At 42.1% G+C, this 16,452-nt stretch overlaps 2 protein-coding genes across 2 annotated transcripts in view; both read left to right on the plus strand.

The window, feature by feature from the left end:
• cfap69 (cilia and flagella associated protein 69) overlaps nt 1-8,934 on the plus strand; it is a 17,594-nt gene extending 8,660 nt beyond the window's left edge. The window contains exons 12-22 of the mRNA XM_016453364.1: nt 432-663; nt 1,443-1,601; nt 1,670-1,785; nt 1,862-1,980; nt 3,384-3,465; nt 5,085-5,277; nt 5,611-5,745; nt 6,202-6,278; nt 8,156-8,341; nt 8,415-8,501; nt 8,572-8,934. Of these exons, the coding sequence (XP_016308850.1) occupies nt 432-663; nt 1,443-1,601; nt 1,670-1,785; nt 1,862-1,980; nt 3,384-3,465; nt 5,085-5,277; nt 5,611-5,745; nt 6,202-6,278; nt 8,156-8,341; nt 8,415-8,501; nt 8,572-8,664 (1,479 nt within the window). The 3' untranslated portion in view covers nt 8,665-8,934. The remainder of the gene's footprint in view (nt 1-431; nt 664-1,442; nt 1,602-1,669; nt 1,786-1,861; nt 1,981-3,383; nt 3,466-5,084; nt 5,278-5,610; nt 5,746-6,201; nt 6,279-8,155; nt 8,342-8,414; nt 8,502-8,571) is intronic.
• A 3,756-nt stretch (nt 8,935-12,690) lies between these two features.
• Nucleotides 12,691-16,452, plus strand: part of LOC107663193 (serine/arginine-rich splicing factor 12-like) — a 6,363-nt gene continuing 2,601 nt past the window's right edge. The window contains exons 1-2 of the mRNA XM_016453362.1: nt 12,691-12,905; nt 14,797-14,901. Of these exons, the coding sequence (XP_016308848.1) occupies nt 12,841-12,905; nt 14,797-14,901 (170 nt within the window). The 5' untranslated portion in view covers nt 12,691-12,840. The remainder of the gene's footprint in view (nt 12,906-14,796; nt 14,902-16,452) is intronic.

Below are 16,452 nucleotides of genomic sequence, written 5' to 3' on the forward strand. Positions count from 1 at the left end.
TGGGGCTAAACAGGCAGTGATGTTGAATCGGTAGGCGGGGCTAAAAAGACAGTGATGTGGAATTGTTGGGTGGGGCTAAACAGGCAGTTATGTAAAATCGTGGGCGGGGCTAAACAGGCAGTGATGTAAAATCGGTGGGCGGGGCTAAACAGACAGTGATGTTGATGTGCTGCGGGGGCGGGGTTTATCCACACTATTAAATCATAGAGTAGAACATTCCACAAGCTGTCGTTTTGGCAGACTGCCTTCAATATAAGCTGTTTTTAGACTAATGAGAAAGTTTTAACTTCTGAAACGTACAGGATGTTTTTATAGCACAATTACCTTTTATATATGAAAAGAGAACAAGGGAATTTAGGTTTCTGAGTTCATGACCTTTAAACACACTGTGTTGTTTGTGAGCTAATGGTGTTTGTCTCTGTGGTGAGCAGTTGTTCAGAGAGGGCCGTGTGATGCTGGCTCTGATGCTGCTGGTGAAGCCGAGCTCGTCTGCGGAGCGCAGCGGCAGACACAGACACAGATGGAGCTCCAGACAGCAGGAGGAGCTGCAGCTGCAGGCTCTGTCCACACTGAGCGCTCTCGCTCCGCTGATGCTGGACGAATACATGAGCTGTCAGGCCAACACCTGTCTGCTGCTGCTGCTGGACGGCTGCCTGCAGGACGGTACAACACTCACCGTGCACTTCATTCACCCGCACACTGATTAGGGCCCTAAACGCTCTTAAACCAGAGCAGAAAGTCTTAAATCCATAAAGGCATGGCATTAAATGTTGCATGAACTGCAAAAAATGAATCTCTTCCTCAGTATTTCTGTCTTGTTTTCCAGTACACATATCTAAACATCCTTCAAACAAGACACATTTACTGGAGATGCAAAATGAAGATATAAAGTCTTGTTTTCATGATTAAAACAAGAACAAATGAAGAGCCTCTAAGTGCCTTTTGAAATTTTCTTCTAAACTGAGCATGTGTAGGTTGAGTTATTTCACTTTAATGGCAATTAATAGGTTCTTTTCATTGACATTAAAGTCAAATAACTGAACGTATACATAGGATCCTGAGAAAAATGCTCAGTTTAGAAGAAAATTTCAAACGGCACTTAGAGGCTTTTGCATCTGAACTCTTCAAATATTGATTAAACTGTGATTTGTTGACTCAAGAACAGCTGCAATTGGATCAGTGTGATTCGCAAATGAATCGTTCAGTGCAATTTGTGAACCAATTGATCACAGGAAAGAATCAGTTCGTTCACGAATCGGACATTGTGTGTCAGAGGCAGTGGTGGTTTCTTCAGAATGGAATTAAAAAAGTAGAAGTAAAAAGTTTGATACTATGCTTTGGAACATAGTGAAGTAATACTTTCCCAAAGTAAAAAACTCTCTGATAAAGCAGTGATTCTGAAAGTTGAAGTGCTCTGTCGCTGATCGAGACCTGTCTGTCAGACTCCTTCAGTGGGCGGGGTCATGGTTTCCACGGCAGCGGCGGCGGGAGGAGGGCTCAGCTGCGCTACTGTGTGCGTGTGCTCAGATCCGTGGCGTCTGCGCAGCACGAGCCGTTCCTGCAGGACCTGTGCGATCAGGGTGCCATCGGCCAGCTCTTGGGTGAGTCTCCTTCAGTCTCTGACAGTCTCCTACAGCTCAGACTGACTCACAGCAGACTCTGTGTCCAGGTGTGCTGCGCTGGTTCCTGGGGAGGCCGCAGGACGAGGACGCTGTGGCTCTGGAGATCCAGACGGACTGTCTGTTCCTGCTGTCTGTGCTCTGTGAGGGAGACGTGCACAGGAAGGTGAGACGCGTCTCCTGCTGTCTCGCAGCGCCGCTGTACTCTCTCCTGATGACTGACGAGTGCTGCTTGTGTTCAGGAGCTGTTCGGGACTGACGGGGTGGAGGTGCTGATCCAGTATCTGAGTCTGGACGCCGCGCTGGTCTCCAGCGGTCTGGGTCACAATAAACTGCTGCTGTCCACCGTCGACTGTCTTTGGTGAGACGCGCGCGTCTTTATCTGTTCACACCAAGAACAATAGTTTTAACTATAACCATAACGATATAACGTTCTGTTTATTGTAACCACACTGCAGTTGTGTCACTTTAAATTAGGGCTGAAAATATTGATTCTCATTTTGATAAACCAGTACTGATTCTTAAATCCCAATAATCGATCTGTGCTGTTTTCAGATGATGCCTGAACAAAACTTAACCAAACATTTGTAGCTCCTCCTGTCCAATAATCACAAAAAACTTTGTTACTTTTGATATGAAACAAAGTCTCCGCTTCCAAATTCTGTCAGTTTTATTATGAAATGTAATCAGTAAATGTGTTTTTGTGGCTCTTTAATGTGCGCTGAGCATCTGTTCCTCTTTACTACTAGTTACAGCAGCAAATAACATGAATGAACAGCAGAAACAGAACAGCTCACTGAATCAATAATGTCACGTAACATCACATTTACCTCAGAAAAGACATTTAATGTCCATAAACTCAATAATCAGCTAGAAAAATAACTCTAGAGAAGAGCATTTTGATCTATATATGCACGTTATTACATATTCATTATATTTACTGAATTAAAACATTAAACATTTCATATAAAAAAACTAAAAAACATTTAATATTTAATGTGTTTGAATAAATCTGTCACGAAAACATTACTTATGACATCCACTGTTTAAATGTATATATTTCAGCAACAAACTGGAGTAGAAACATAATTACATTATTAAAACATTATCATAATAAATTTGTATTATATAATGCATTTTATTATGGAAACTGCCTTATGTGCAATTTAAATGTTTATGAATTACTATGAATCACTAATATAGTAATGTAACGACTGACAGAGTTTATTATAATGTTTACAGCATTAGTTCAGAAAAAAACTTCCTTGAAAAAAGTTGACATGCACTGAACCTGATTGCCTAAATATCCAAAATTGAGATTGAAATCAAATCAAGTTTGTGAATCGAAATCGAATTGAATCATGAAATTTGTCTTAATCACCAGTCTACTTTAAATGCTGGAGCTCTTCAAAGTCAGATGGATTCTGATTGGCTGTCAGTGTTTTTATGGTTCAGAATGTTCTGGGGGGTGTTAGTTCCATTGAACTCTATTGGTAACAGAACTTGCGACCATAGTTGCTTTTGGGAAACGCTCCCCTGAAAGTGATTCCAGCGATACTGTTCCACTGTGTCATTATGAACTCCGCTGTTCTTTTCAAATCTAGAATGAGTTTAAAACTATATCTTTATTGTGAATGTGCTTTCACTCATTCTCGAAAGCGACTCCCCTGTGCGAAGGTGTCTGCAAAATGACCAGAGGAAGAGGTTTTCCGCACACATAGAGATATGAGAATCTCCTCAGGTCTGCTGTGATTTCTCTCTCAGGTCGTGTGTGCTGGGGTGTTTCGGTACGGAGGATGTGTTCGTGGCCGGCGGCGGCGTGGATCTGCTGCTGCAGCTGCTGCAGGTGAGAGCTGCGCTCTGCAAACAAACAAACACATACTCATACTTTTTTCAGTTTCACAACATGTTCACATACTGATCATTTACTTTAATTGATGGACAAAGACATTTCTCCACAAAAATCTATGTAATAACGAACTTAGCACATTTCTTTTATTCTTTTTTGGGTTTGTTTAAATAGGCTATGACTCATATTTTTGTCTGGTCTTCATTATTATGACTGACTTCAGTCTAGCGTGAGTTTAAGCACTCTCAAAACAACTCCCGTTATAATCAGTGAAGCTGTGAATCTCTTACTTACATCTGCACGTTGTTGTTTATGATGAGAGAATGCAGTCCGCTAGCGCATGCACTGAACAAAACTCCAGCGTTTCAGTGATGACTCATCTGAACACCTCTGATTGGCCGCTGCATTCATAAACTCAGCAGAATCGTGTGTAATTGGTTGCAATGCAGACATTAGCAGATCTAAATTTAATGTCACAATGCACACTTTTTATTTAATTTTCACTTTATTCGCGACAGCTATATTAGATGTAGTTAAGTTGTACAGGGGAATTTTTGGTGGCATTTTTTCCCAAGACCCCCGTTAATTTCTGACCAGTGTCCAGGGAAGCCTTGCCCAGCCTTACACATGCTCCACCTGCCACCAGTATCATGAAGTGTAAATATGGCCACTTTGCTGACTTCACAGCAGATGCGATGGTGTTGTCGCCGCTAAATCCCACTCCCGCTGAATGTCAGACCATTACTGCCCGCTCCCACAAACATTCTAATATTGTATATAATTTTTGCGCTATCAAGATGCAGGATACTGAAATCGCTTTTGAATGAGCGTTTGCTGTTCACTTTCACTTTGGATTTGGTGATCTCGCGCACTCTGTGTTAAGGAGCACATCTTACGAGATCAGATATATGTGACCCTGCAGCACAAAAGCAGTGTTAAGTCACTGGGGTATATTTGTAGCAATAGCCAACAATACATTGTATGGCTCAAAATTATAGATTTCTCTTTTATGCCAAAAATCATTAGGATATTAAGTAAAGATCATGTTCCATGAAGATATTTTGTAAATTTCCTACCGTAAATATATCAAAACTTAATTTTTGATTAGTAATATGCATTGCTAAGAACTTCATTTGGACAACTTTAAAGATGATTTTCTCAATATTTTGATTTTTTTGCACCCTCAGATTCCAGATTTTCAAATAGTTGTATATCAGCCAAATATTGTCCTATCCTAACAAACCACACATCAATGGGAAGATTATTTATTCAGCTTTCAGATGATGCATAAATCTCAGTTTCAGAAAATTGACCCTTATGACTGGTTTTGTGGTCCAAGATGAGATATTTGTCAGTGAGCTCAGGATCTGTTGAGCAGCAAATCCTCCAGCATGATCTGTCAGTCATCTCTCCTTACTCTCGACCCGGGATCGTCAAATCTCACTCCTGCATGAATTATATTTGACTGAAATGCTTGTATTGAAATACTTTGCATTCTACCTGTGATAAACTGCTCTAGATGTTCAGTTTTGTGAAGCAGGGCCGCTGGGAGGAAGCCTTGTATAGGTTTGAGTGTGTGTGTCATTGTGTGGTGTGTTTGCCTGTGTGGCGCGCAGCGGAGCCCCAGACACATGCTGACGCCGCTCGTGTCCGTGCTGCTGGAGCTGTGTGAGAGTCCCCAGGCCGTCACACACCTGCTGCGCTGGAGAGGAGAGAGAGACGCCAGCGCGCCGCAGCTGCTGCTGCACATCTGGAGGAGAGAGGAGGAGCAGACGGGCGTCTCACGAGACCCACACGGCATGATCACAGGTGCAGACGCCATAAAACAGAGCTATCACAGTCAAGCACCTGTCAAACTAAAACTCTTACTGAAAAACGATTAAATATTTCATTTGTTTCACTGCATGTCATGTGACCATTAAACATATTAACTTCAAATCTCAGGGTTAGGGGACTCAGAGATTAAAGTGCTCTGTGATTAAAGTGAACATGAAATCAACATGGAGCTTCTTAATGGAGCCATCAGTGAACGTGATCGACTCAAAGAGCGTCTCCTCCTGCATCAAGCATAACCTGTTTGTTTCTCTCTACAGTGAAGTGACCAGATGCTCTGTTAAGACTCTCTCTCTCTCTCTCTAATAGACGTGAAGCGGCCGATTGTCTCTCGGCATCAGGATGAATCTTCATCATCATCATCATCACGTGATGTCAGTGCTGCTGTCAGAGACGTGTCAGAAAACCTGCGTGCAAACATCTACTGCATCTTCTGCAAACTGGGTACGAGAGAGAACAGTGTGTGTGTTGAATCAATCAATCAGCTATATTTTATTTATAAAGCCCTTTTCCTAACGAATCAATGCAGTTCAAAATGCTTTACAGTCAAAAACAAGCAATTGACACCAAGTTTAAACAGTAAATGAAGTGAGGTGCAAACGTTGCATACAACAATAACATTAAAACATTTTTGGATGTTATTGAATGCTTCAGTTTTAGTTATATAAATGACAGTGTTTGTTTGTTTGTTTGTTTTATTTGTATGTAGTTAATGCTTCTCTGAGTGCAAGAAAAATCAAGGATATGATCTGATATGCTCATAGATTAGAAAAGATAATGAGCCTGTAGTTTAGTGCAGATTACAGGTTGTTTTCAAAGACATTTTGTAGTTTAAATCAAAGCTTGGAATGAAAGGTGTGTTTTAAAGTAACATCTGCAGTTCTCAACGATGATCTGCAGGATTTGAGCATCTGTCGGGTTTGAGCGCCGAAGATCACGTCACGCTCAGCATCATCCACCGATACCTGGACTTCAAGGTGTGTGTGTGTGTGTGTGTGTGTGTGTGTGTGTGTGTGTGTGACTGTGTGTGGGTGTCGGTGTCTGTGTCGGTGTCGGTGTCTGCGTGTGCGTGTCTGTGTGTATATATTTGTTTAGTGGCATATTTTTTTTTATGACTGAAGACAAGTATCACTGATACCAATACTACTGATGTCTCTAGGAAATTGTCCTTTTTTCCTTATATTTAACCATTGACTATATGTAATGTTGACTATACTAATGTTACAGTATAATTGAGAGCTATTTTAACATTTATTAGATTTAAAAAAATAACAACTTCTAATTTAAGTGAACTTAAAACAATCTTCACATAAACCCATTATAATAAATGTCATATTTAGCTACCTGTGCCCTTCAGCGAGTAGGAGATATACAGAAATTGAATAAAATTATCAAACACTGAATTCTAAATTAAATATAGATGAATCCTTAAAGCTACAAAAGTTATTGATTTCCTCTGTTGTCTTTTATTCTTTGATGAACAGACATCACAGCAGCTGGTTATTAGGTTATTTGGCTGCTATTACTTTAAGAGCTGCCGCTGCTGAACGTGACGCGGATCTAACGCATGCTCGTAGTTTCATTCACGCTTTAATATGAAATTATACAGGTTACAGAGGACAAGCCTGTCAATTTTCCATCTGTTTCACAGCCGCAAATATTTAGATCACCTCTCAAAAGAATAAAACAAAGGTATGTGAACAAAATGCCAGTTATGGCCAATTGCCATCCATATTAAGCATCCGCGGCAATATTTCAATCATTAAACAGTGCGACAAAACATTGTAAAAACACTTAAATTGCTTATATATAAATATATTTAAAACAGTAATATTCTCTATATTAATGATGCATAGTTTACATATGCAAGCAGATGAGGCCGGAATATGAACGCGATCCGCTTAATGGTCCAGTGTTTTCCTTCTAATGGTTTTCTATGGGAAACTTTGCACATTGCGTTTATATTCTGGCTTCATCTGCTTGCCTGTACAAAATATACATCATCAATAAGGTGTTTACTGAATTTCGCCTTTTAATATCTGCGTTTTACTACATTACTACTTAATGCAAACTGCGCAAAAATAGCTTCGTTTTGCCCTCCAGGTGGGCGTTCCTATACGGGTGTGACGTCACGTGAAAACTATCAATAGACCGTTCACAGGGAGCTTGATTGACAGGCGATCTGACCAATCAGAACGTGGATACTATGTGTCGTCCTAAATCGTCCTACATCGCTGTTTTGCCGTTTTTTTGTAAAGGGCATTTGATCTTCTTTGCATGTTCACTTTGTAAACACTGGGTCGGTGCTTCTGCAGCGATGTAGGACGATTTAGAAGTTGAGATGGGAGGTTTTCGACATACCCTAACTGTCATGAACCGGAAAAAAACAGAGTTCACGCAGAGCTAGACAAGACGAGCGTTTGAGGTTAAAAAGTATATAAATTGTACATTTTTTTTAGAAAATAACCGATCGTTTTGCTAGATAAGACCCTTCTTCCTCGGCTGGGATCATTTAGAGCCGTTTGAAGCTGCATTTAAACTGCATTTTGGAAGTTCAAACTCAGGGGCACCATAGAAGTCCATTATATGGAGAGAAATCCTGAAATGTTTTGCTCAAAAAACATAATTTCTTTACGACTGAAGAAAGAAAGACATGAACATCTTGGATGAGTGACTGAGTCCATTATCTGTAAATTTTTGTTCTGGAAGTGAACTACTCCTTTAACGCACTAATTTTGACAGCACTAATAAAAAAATTTTGAGCACTTAACGTAGTGCTTGCTATCAGGATGTGAAGAGGCTTTTATCCAGCAGAACAAAGCGTGTTTCTGAAGCGAATCGGTGTTCCTCACAGCTGTGTGAGGTTGTGCAGGAGCTGTGGAGTGAGGCAGCAGCGGTCGTTCCGTCGGATGAAGCGGTGCTGAAGAGTGTGCTGCAGGTCAGTGAAGCCACGGCCGAGAGCGTGCGCTCGCTGCAGCAAAGCATTCTGGGCCAGCGGCAGCAGCAGGAGCTGCAGGAGGAGCAGCGGCTGTATTCAGAGGTAAAGCGTCCCGGCGGCTGTATGTTCTGTACGAGACCGCAGCGACCGACTGACCGCTGTGATTGTGTTCCAGATCCGCTTCACTCATAAGCAGCGAGAGATCGCAGCAGACGCCTGGAAGAGTTACGTGGCCAGAACCTCAAACTACAGCGTCCTGAAGGTCTGAGCCCGACCGCTTTCATCTGCTCGTCTTCTGAGCGACTCTGCATTGATTCTTTTGTGTTTGGCAGGAGTTCAGGCGTCTTCGGGAGGAGCGGAGCACCAGCGAACACGACGCAGCATCAGACGCCGAGACGAATGAACCAGCGCCACTCACTGTATAGAGAGAATATAGCCAACTGAATGCATTTAATACCACATATATGCACTGCTGTTCAAACGCTTGCCATGGTTAAAGGGACAGTTCACCAGAAAATGACAGAATGTTCATATTTGGGTGAACTATCCCTTTAACCAGCATTAGCATGCTAGCAATCACTGCTGGACCAATGAGCTAACACGGCGGAAATGACGACTGGATCTCAAGCAAAGCCAAATATGAACGCTGAATGTTAGCATTTGAATAATGGCTAATAAAATCAGATGTCCGAGCCAGAACGCACCTGTGTGTTTACTGAAGGTCAGATTCTCTGTTTCTCAAGCTGCTGTGATGTACTTGAGTTTCAGACCCAGAAGACTTTTCTTTCTAAAGGAAGCTTTATCTTTAAATCTTTCCCCGCGGTTCTCGCTGTTATATGCTAGGGGGCGCTATTAAGCATCTCCTGAATGAGTCTAGAATCACTCGATCAGAAACACAGACCATGAAGACGCAGAAACCAGCGCTCTCGGATGTAAGCAGGGCTGGAAATGACGGAGTCCGGGGAGTGAAGTTCGAGGAGGGACGGCGCTTCACTTCCAACTGGTTAGGTTTATTTGGAAATTAAAGTGATTTCTATATTTTATTCATTCAAAAGACTACGAAAGCGATCCCAGTTCTGCACATAAACGTGGCGCTGTGTTTATGGTTCGCTGCGCAATGCGTCTTTTGCCATAAAACCTGCAGACTGCAGTTTTTGTCATTCATTATAACAAACAAAGTGTAGAGACGATGTAATAATAGATTGAGTGTGCAGTGTAGAGAGCTTCGTTCATTAAAGTGGAAGTTTGTGAGATCGCCATGAACTAAGGACGGTAACAGCTTTTCAATGATTATAAAGAGAGTTTGCAAATGTGAAATTGAATGTATATGAGTGCTGTCAAACGATTAATCGCAATTAATTGCATCCAAAATAAAACTTTTTGTTTACATAATATATGTGTGTGCTGTGTATATTTATTATGTATATATCAATACAAACACATGCATGTATATATTTAAGAAAAATGTTATGTTTATATATTAAATATATTTATATATGATATAAATTATATTAATATAAATATATACATGTAAATATTTTCAAAATATATGCTGTATGTGTGTGTATTTATATACATAATAAATATACACAGCACACACACATATATTATGTAAACAAAAACATTTTGACAGCACTAATTTATACTACAGTTTTATACATTTCTGATTTTATACAAAAGTTAATATTAAGTGACTTGCATTTTAGGAACACTGTTGTCTATTTTGCTCTATTTCATCAACAAAGCAAAGTCACAGCTGAGCCGCTGCGCATCTATAGTCTTTGACACAGCACTGTTTCGTTTATGAATGAATCTTTGCTTTTGAACAAATATAGTGAGTCAATGATTCAATGACCCATTCATAAAAATAATCACTTGCTTCGTTCCTAAATGAATCAGCCGTTTGAACGAATCGATTGAATGAATGATTCAGTGACAAAGACAGTGACTTGCTGCCACCTACTGGCGGTTTCTGTTTCATTTTTAAAGTATATTGAGTTATTTAAATCATTTAAATTTCTATATTCAAAACTTTATATTTAAAACATTAATCTCATAACATTGTTATTATGAGATGCATTAATGGCTCTTTTTTTATAATTTTTTCCTAATTTGAGTCTTGTCAAGAAGTCTGTAAATATTCCTTAATGCCACATTCGTGCTCTTCTGTGCCATGCAAAGATTAATTGTTGATGCTGATTTCATTTGACTGGTAACTTATTCTTCCTGGTTGTATCTTATCATTTTATTTTAATTTAATTTATTGTTTCATTCAAATTTTTGATAAAAGTTTATAAATCTACATTTTTGGCACAAAAGATGACATACATTTAATAAAGTTAGAAAAATGGCATTACAAAGGTTAAAAAAAAACCTTTAAGGAGTCAAATATCAATGAGAAGGTTAATTTCTGTCATTGATCAGAAGGTGTCTGTTCCTATTGTGTGTGTGTGTCTGTGTGTGTGTGTGTGTGTGTGTGCGCGTGTGCGTGAGTGTGAGCGCGTGCGTGCGCGTGAGTGTGTGTGCGTGTGCGTGTGTGTGAACATAATTTCTGTCATTGATCAGAAGGTGTCTGTTCCTATTGTGTGTGCGCGTGAGTGTGTGTGTGCGTGTGCGTGCGTGCGTGCGTGTGCGTGTGTGAGAGTGTGTGTGTGTGTATGTGCGTGCGCGTGAGTGTGTGTGCGTGTGCGTGTGTGTGAACATAATTTCTGTCATTGATCAGAAGGTGTCTGTTCCTATTGTGTGTGCGCGTGAGTGTGTGTGTGCGTGTGCGTGCGTGCGTGCGTGTGCGTGTGTGAGAGTGTGTGTGTGTGTATGTGCGTGCGCGTGAGTGTGTGTGCGTGTGCGTGTGTGTGAACATAATTTCTGTCATTGATCAGAAGGTGTCTGTTCCTATTGTGTGTGCGCGTGAGTGTGTGTGTGCGTGTGCGTGCGTGCGTGCGTGTGCGTGTGTGAGAGTGTGTGTGTGTGTATGTGCGTGCGCGTGAGTGTGTGTGCGTGTGCGTGTGTGTGAACATAATTTCTGTCATTGATCAGAAGGTGTCTGTTCCTATTGTGTGTGCGCGTGAGTGTGTGTGTGCGTGTGCGTGCGTGCGTGCGTGTGCGTGTGTGAGAGTGTGTGTGTGTGTATGTGCGTGCGCGTGAGTGTGTGTGCGTGTGCGTGTGTGTGAACATAATTTCTGTCATTGATCAGAAGGTGTCTGTTCCTATTGTGTGTGCGCGTGAGTGTGTGTGTGCGTGTGCGTGCGTGCGTGCGTGTGCGTGTGTGAGAGTGTGTGTGTGTGTATGTGCGTGCGCGTGAGTGTGTGTGCGTGTGCGTGTGTGTGAACATAATTTCTGTCATTGATCAGAAGGTGTCTGTTCCTATTGTGTGTGCGCGTGAGTGTGTGTGTGCGTGTGCGTGCGTGCGTGCGTGTGCGTGTGTGAGAGTGTGTGTGTGTGTATGTGCGTGCGCGTGAGTGTGTGTGCGTGTGCGTGTGTGTGAACATAATTTCTGTCATTGATCAGAAGGTGTCTGTTCCTATTGTGTGTGCGCGTGAGTGTGTGTGTGCGTGTGCGTGCGTGCGTGCGTGTGCGTGTGTGAGAGTGTGTGTGTGTGTATGTGCGTGCGCGTGAGTGTGTGTGCGTGTGCGTGTGTGTGAACATAATTTCTGTCATTGATCAGAAGGTGTCTGTTCCTATTGTGTGTGCGCGTGAGTGTGTGTGTGCGTGTGCGTGCGTGCGTGCGTGTGCGTGTGTGAGAGTGTGTGTGTGTGTATGTGCGTGCGCGTGAGTGTGTGTGCGTGTGCGTGTGTGTGAACATAATTTCTGTCATTGATCAGAAGGTGTCTGTTCCTATTGTGTGTGCGCGTGAGTGTGTGTGTGCGTGTGCGTGCGTGCGTGCGTGTGCGTGTGTGAGAGTGTGTGTGTGTGTATGTGCGTGCGCGTGAGTGTGTGTGCGTGTGCGTGTGTGTGAACATAATTTCTGTCATTGATCAGAAGGTGTCTGTTCCTATTGTGTGTGCGCGTGAGTGTGTGTGTGCGTGTGCGTGCGTGCGTGCGTGTGCGTGTGTGAGAGTGTGTGTGTGTGTATGTGCGTGCGCGTGAGTGTGTGTGCGTGTGCGTGTGTGTGAACATAATTTCTGTCATTGATCAGAAGGTGTCTGTTCCTATTGTGTGTGCGCGTGAGTGTGTGTGTGCGTGTGCGTGCGTGCGTGCGTGTGCGTGTGTGAGAGTGTGTGTGTGTGTATGTGCGTGCGCGTGAGTGTGTGTGCGTGTGCGTGTGTGTGAACATAATTTCTGTCATTGATCAGAAGGTGTCTGTTCCTATTGTGTGTGCGCGTGAGTGTGTGTGTGTGTGTGTGCGTGCGCGTGAGTGTGTGTGCGTGTGCGTGTGTGTGTGTGTGTGTGTGTGTGAGAGAGAGAGAGAGAGTGCAGTGCTGGAGAGCGTCTCTAGGCGGCGCTGCGGATTGAAGCGCAGCTGTTGTGTTCACTCCTCGATGACGCAGAAGTAAAAGCGACACAGAACCGCGTGGAGCGAGAAAGGTTTCAGATCGGAATCATTCTTAAAAGTCATTCATATTTGGCCTTAACAAGCATAAGAGACTTCAATCATAACTATAATGTCTCGGTACATGAGACCGCCGAACAGCTCTCTGTTCGTCCGCAATATTTCCGACGAGTCCCGGTAAGTCAAACTTTATTCTTTCCCGCTTCCAGAACCGTTCACATCTCGCGTATGTTCTCCTGAATGAAGCTGGTGTCTCTGGGCAAACATGTTTAACCTGTCTGTTATTATTCAGCAGTTCTGATGTGCGCACAGCTCTCGCGCGTCGTTTTGTTATTCTCATCATAATCATTATTATATTTTTTACTATTTATGTTTTCTTTACAAATAGCCATTTTCTCGGCTCATGCGCTGTAATGATGTTTAATATCTGTGCTCTTAAATTATTATATGCTCGTTGCATTTCAGAAAGCAAAGTTATATTTATCAGATATTCCGATATGAAAGCTTGTTTTAGTTGGTTTTGGTCAGTCAGTCACCGTTTGAGTAGATGACCGATCAATGAAGCAGCATTATTATGATCAGAAATACTGAAGACTTCTGTTTAACTGAGGCTTTAAAGGAATATTCTGAGACATAATTAAGATGAGAGCAGAAATTAATTTCCAGAAGAGAAGCAGGCAATGAATGGAGCAAAACAATCAGTAAAGGTTAGTTTCATTTCTGTGTAAATGTGTGTACAATTTTAGTTTAGTCACCATGAAAACACAATGCCCTAAATGTTGATTTAAAATAATACAACATTTAGATATTTGTCGGTATGCAATATATTTCAACTCATTTTTGGTATGATATCCTGCATCTCTCTCCAAGCATGACACACATTTAACAGTACAGTAATCAGCACTGTACCTGCTGCAGCTGCTGTGGAGCGAGTTTAACTTGTGCTCAACTCAGAATACTGCTTTATATACGCTCAGTGCTCCGCGTTTCATCTGGGTTTCATCTGGGTTTGCTGTCTCTTTAAAGCGACACTTCACCCAAACATGATCATTTGCTGTGAGTTTACTCTCCCTCAAGCCATGAGATGCAGATGTGGCTGAGTTGAGTTCTTCAGCAGAACAGCAAAGAAGATGCTTGGCACTTTGAGAGCCAGAAGACGCTATCCAGCAATACAGAATGAATGCGCGCGGTTCCTGACGATATACTGATGTCTTATGAAGTGAAACGATTGGTCTGTGCTAGAAACTGAACATTATTTACAGCACTATTACTGTAATCCACTAATGATGTGAAATGTGATGTTTGACATGTCTAAAGCATATAAAGTGAATAAACTAGTCTTCTTCAGCTTAGCTTTTTACATAAACCATGAGAACCCAGGTTAAAAAAAGGACACTTCCATAATGTACTTTAAAGTGCTCTATTTTCGCGCACTAATTGTGTGCTTAATATACTAAAAATGATTCTTTAGTACTTCTTAAGATCATCCGAGTGTGCTATTTTGGGACACCATGAATATGAACTAAAATGTGCTTTTAACCTACTGTCTGTATTAGTCAGCACTTGTAGTGCACTTGAGTGTGTATTAGTGTATGAAAGACGGGTGCAAGTGGTGACTAAATACATTTTTTAAATACGGAGATAGTATGTTAAAAGTGCATTTTAGTTTATAATCATGGTGGACACTTAGATGATCTTAAGTTTATCTTATGTCTGAGGCTCTGGATTACAGTAATACTATTGTGAATAATGTTCAGTTTCTCGCACAGACCGATTGTTTCGCTTCATAAGACCTCGAGATATCGTCAGGAGCCGCGGGGATTCATTCTGCTATGCTTTTCTTGCCTCTCAAATTGACGGTAGCCATTGACTTTCATTGTATGAGTCACGAAGGAGCACGGTTTGAGCTAAACATCTCCTTTACTGAAGAACAAAGCTCCCTGGTCGTGGAAGGCCTGAGGGAGAGTAAATGAGCAGCAGGTCTTCTTTAGGATGCTGGTAAGTATGTCCTGGGATGGTTTGGAAAGCCAGCTCTTTCAGAAAGTAAGATGTTATTTCCGGTGTTCAGGCCAGAGGACCTGCGGCGAGAGTTCGGCCGATACGGACCCGTCGCTGACGTCTACATCCCCCTAGACTTCTACTCTCGCCGGCCCAGAGGATTCGCGTACATTCAATATCCTTTGACTGCGAGTGTTAACCCTGATCTCTCTGTTGTAGCGGCGTCTCCTGCTGGAGCCCGGCACAAAGACACAGTTAAAGAGCCCTGTAGAGTAGCACTAAAAGCCAAGCCGCCGCCAGAAAGACAGAGAAGCAGAGTGTGAAACGAAAGCAGTTTAAAGCTCCAAGAGACAGAGGCATTGTGGGGCCGAGAGCGTAAAGATGAAGGTAAAGGTAACTCCAGTATCCTCTGATTCAGGACGCAAGCGTGTTCGTTTGTAGGGCTGGGTTTGACATTTCACGATTCGATTCTCATTCGCAAGCTTGTGATTCGATTCGATTCAATATCGATTATTTTGGATATAATATGATCGTGGCTTTGCACGGCTCGTCAGTGAACAACGGCTCTGTGTAGTTAATGCTGCTCAATGTGAAAGCCCACAGGTGATGGAGATTTACCGCTGATTACAGAACCGGCTTTACTGACAAGATGCGCATTAAATATCGCATGCAATTTATCGTGCAGCCCTAACACACACACACACACACACATAGACACGTGCGCACGGATGGAATCGCGGAATCCAGTAGGGGTGTGCTATATATATCGTCTGCGATAATATCGTAATTGTTGTTTTAACAATGTGCAATTTGACATTATTGAGTATTTAGCAAAAACCATTCAAAACACCCCAATATCGAGATATAATTTTTTGTCAATATCGCACACCCCTAGAATCCAGTCATAAAAACAATTTTCTGTATAACGCGGAATGTCACGGAATTTGTCAAACCTTAAAGGGCTCATATGATGCTGCTAAAAAGAACATTATTTGGTGTAATGAAATGTTTATGCGGTTTAAAGTAAAAAAAACATTATTTTCCACATACTGTACATTATTGTTTCTCTTCTATGCCCCGCCTTTCTGAAACGCGTCGTTTTTTACAAAGCTCATCGGTCTGAAAAGCGAGGTGTGCTGTGATTGGCCAGCTATCCAGTGCGTTGTGATTGGCCGAATCCCTCAAGCATGTGACGGAAATGTTACGCCCCTCACATACTGTTGATGCCGGCCGGACCGAAGAGACAAAAACATTAAAACCCATTACAAACGAGGCATTCGTTGCGTCCAGTGGGGACATAATTATGATTATAATGACTTATACTGTCTTTTTACGCATTGCGTTGCATTGCATCACGCCGCGTAAACATAAAACTCTATCTGCATTTGTGATCAGAGAAATGACAAAACTCGCGTTTGAATCATCAGTGGCAAATCCTTTAAATGAAAACGTACTTGCGCGAGTCAGAACAGCCGGCATTTTAGTCTTAACGTTACTCTTCCAGGATCAGTAAACAGTCCTCCATAAAATGTGCTGCACACATCTGGATATTTGGGTTATTTTGGGATATTTGAGTCGAGAACGGAGCGCCCGGCGGATCCGACGAATGAGCGGAAAACACATATGACAACCCCGGGCTGAACTCCGCTTCGTCCACGGTGAAAGTTGATGTATTTCCTCAGCGACCAGCACAGATCAGCTCCAGGCATGACGAAGCAGATATCGT

This window comes from Sinocyclocheilus anshuiensis, unplaced genomic scaffold, assembly GCF_001515605.1.
Source record: "Sinocyclocheilus anshuiensis isolate Anshui unplaced genomic scaffold, SAMN03320099.WGS_v1.1 scaffold2125, whole genome shotgun sequence".
Lineage (NCBI taxonomy): Eukaryota > Metazoa > Chordata > Actinopteri > Cypriniformes > Cyprinidae > Sinocyclocheilus > Sinocyclocheilus anshuiensis.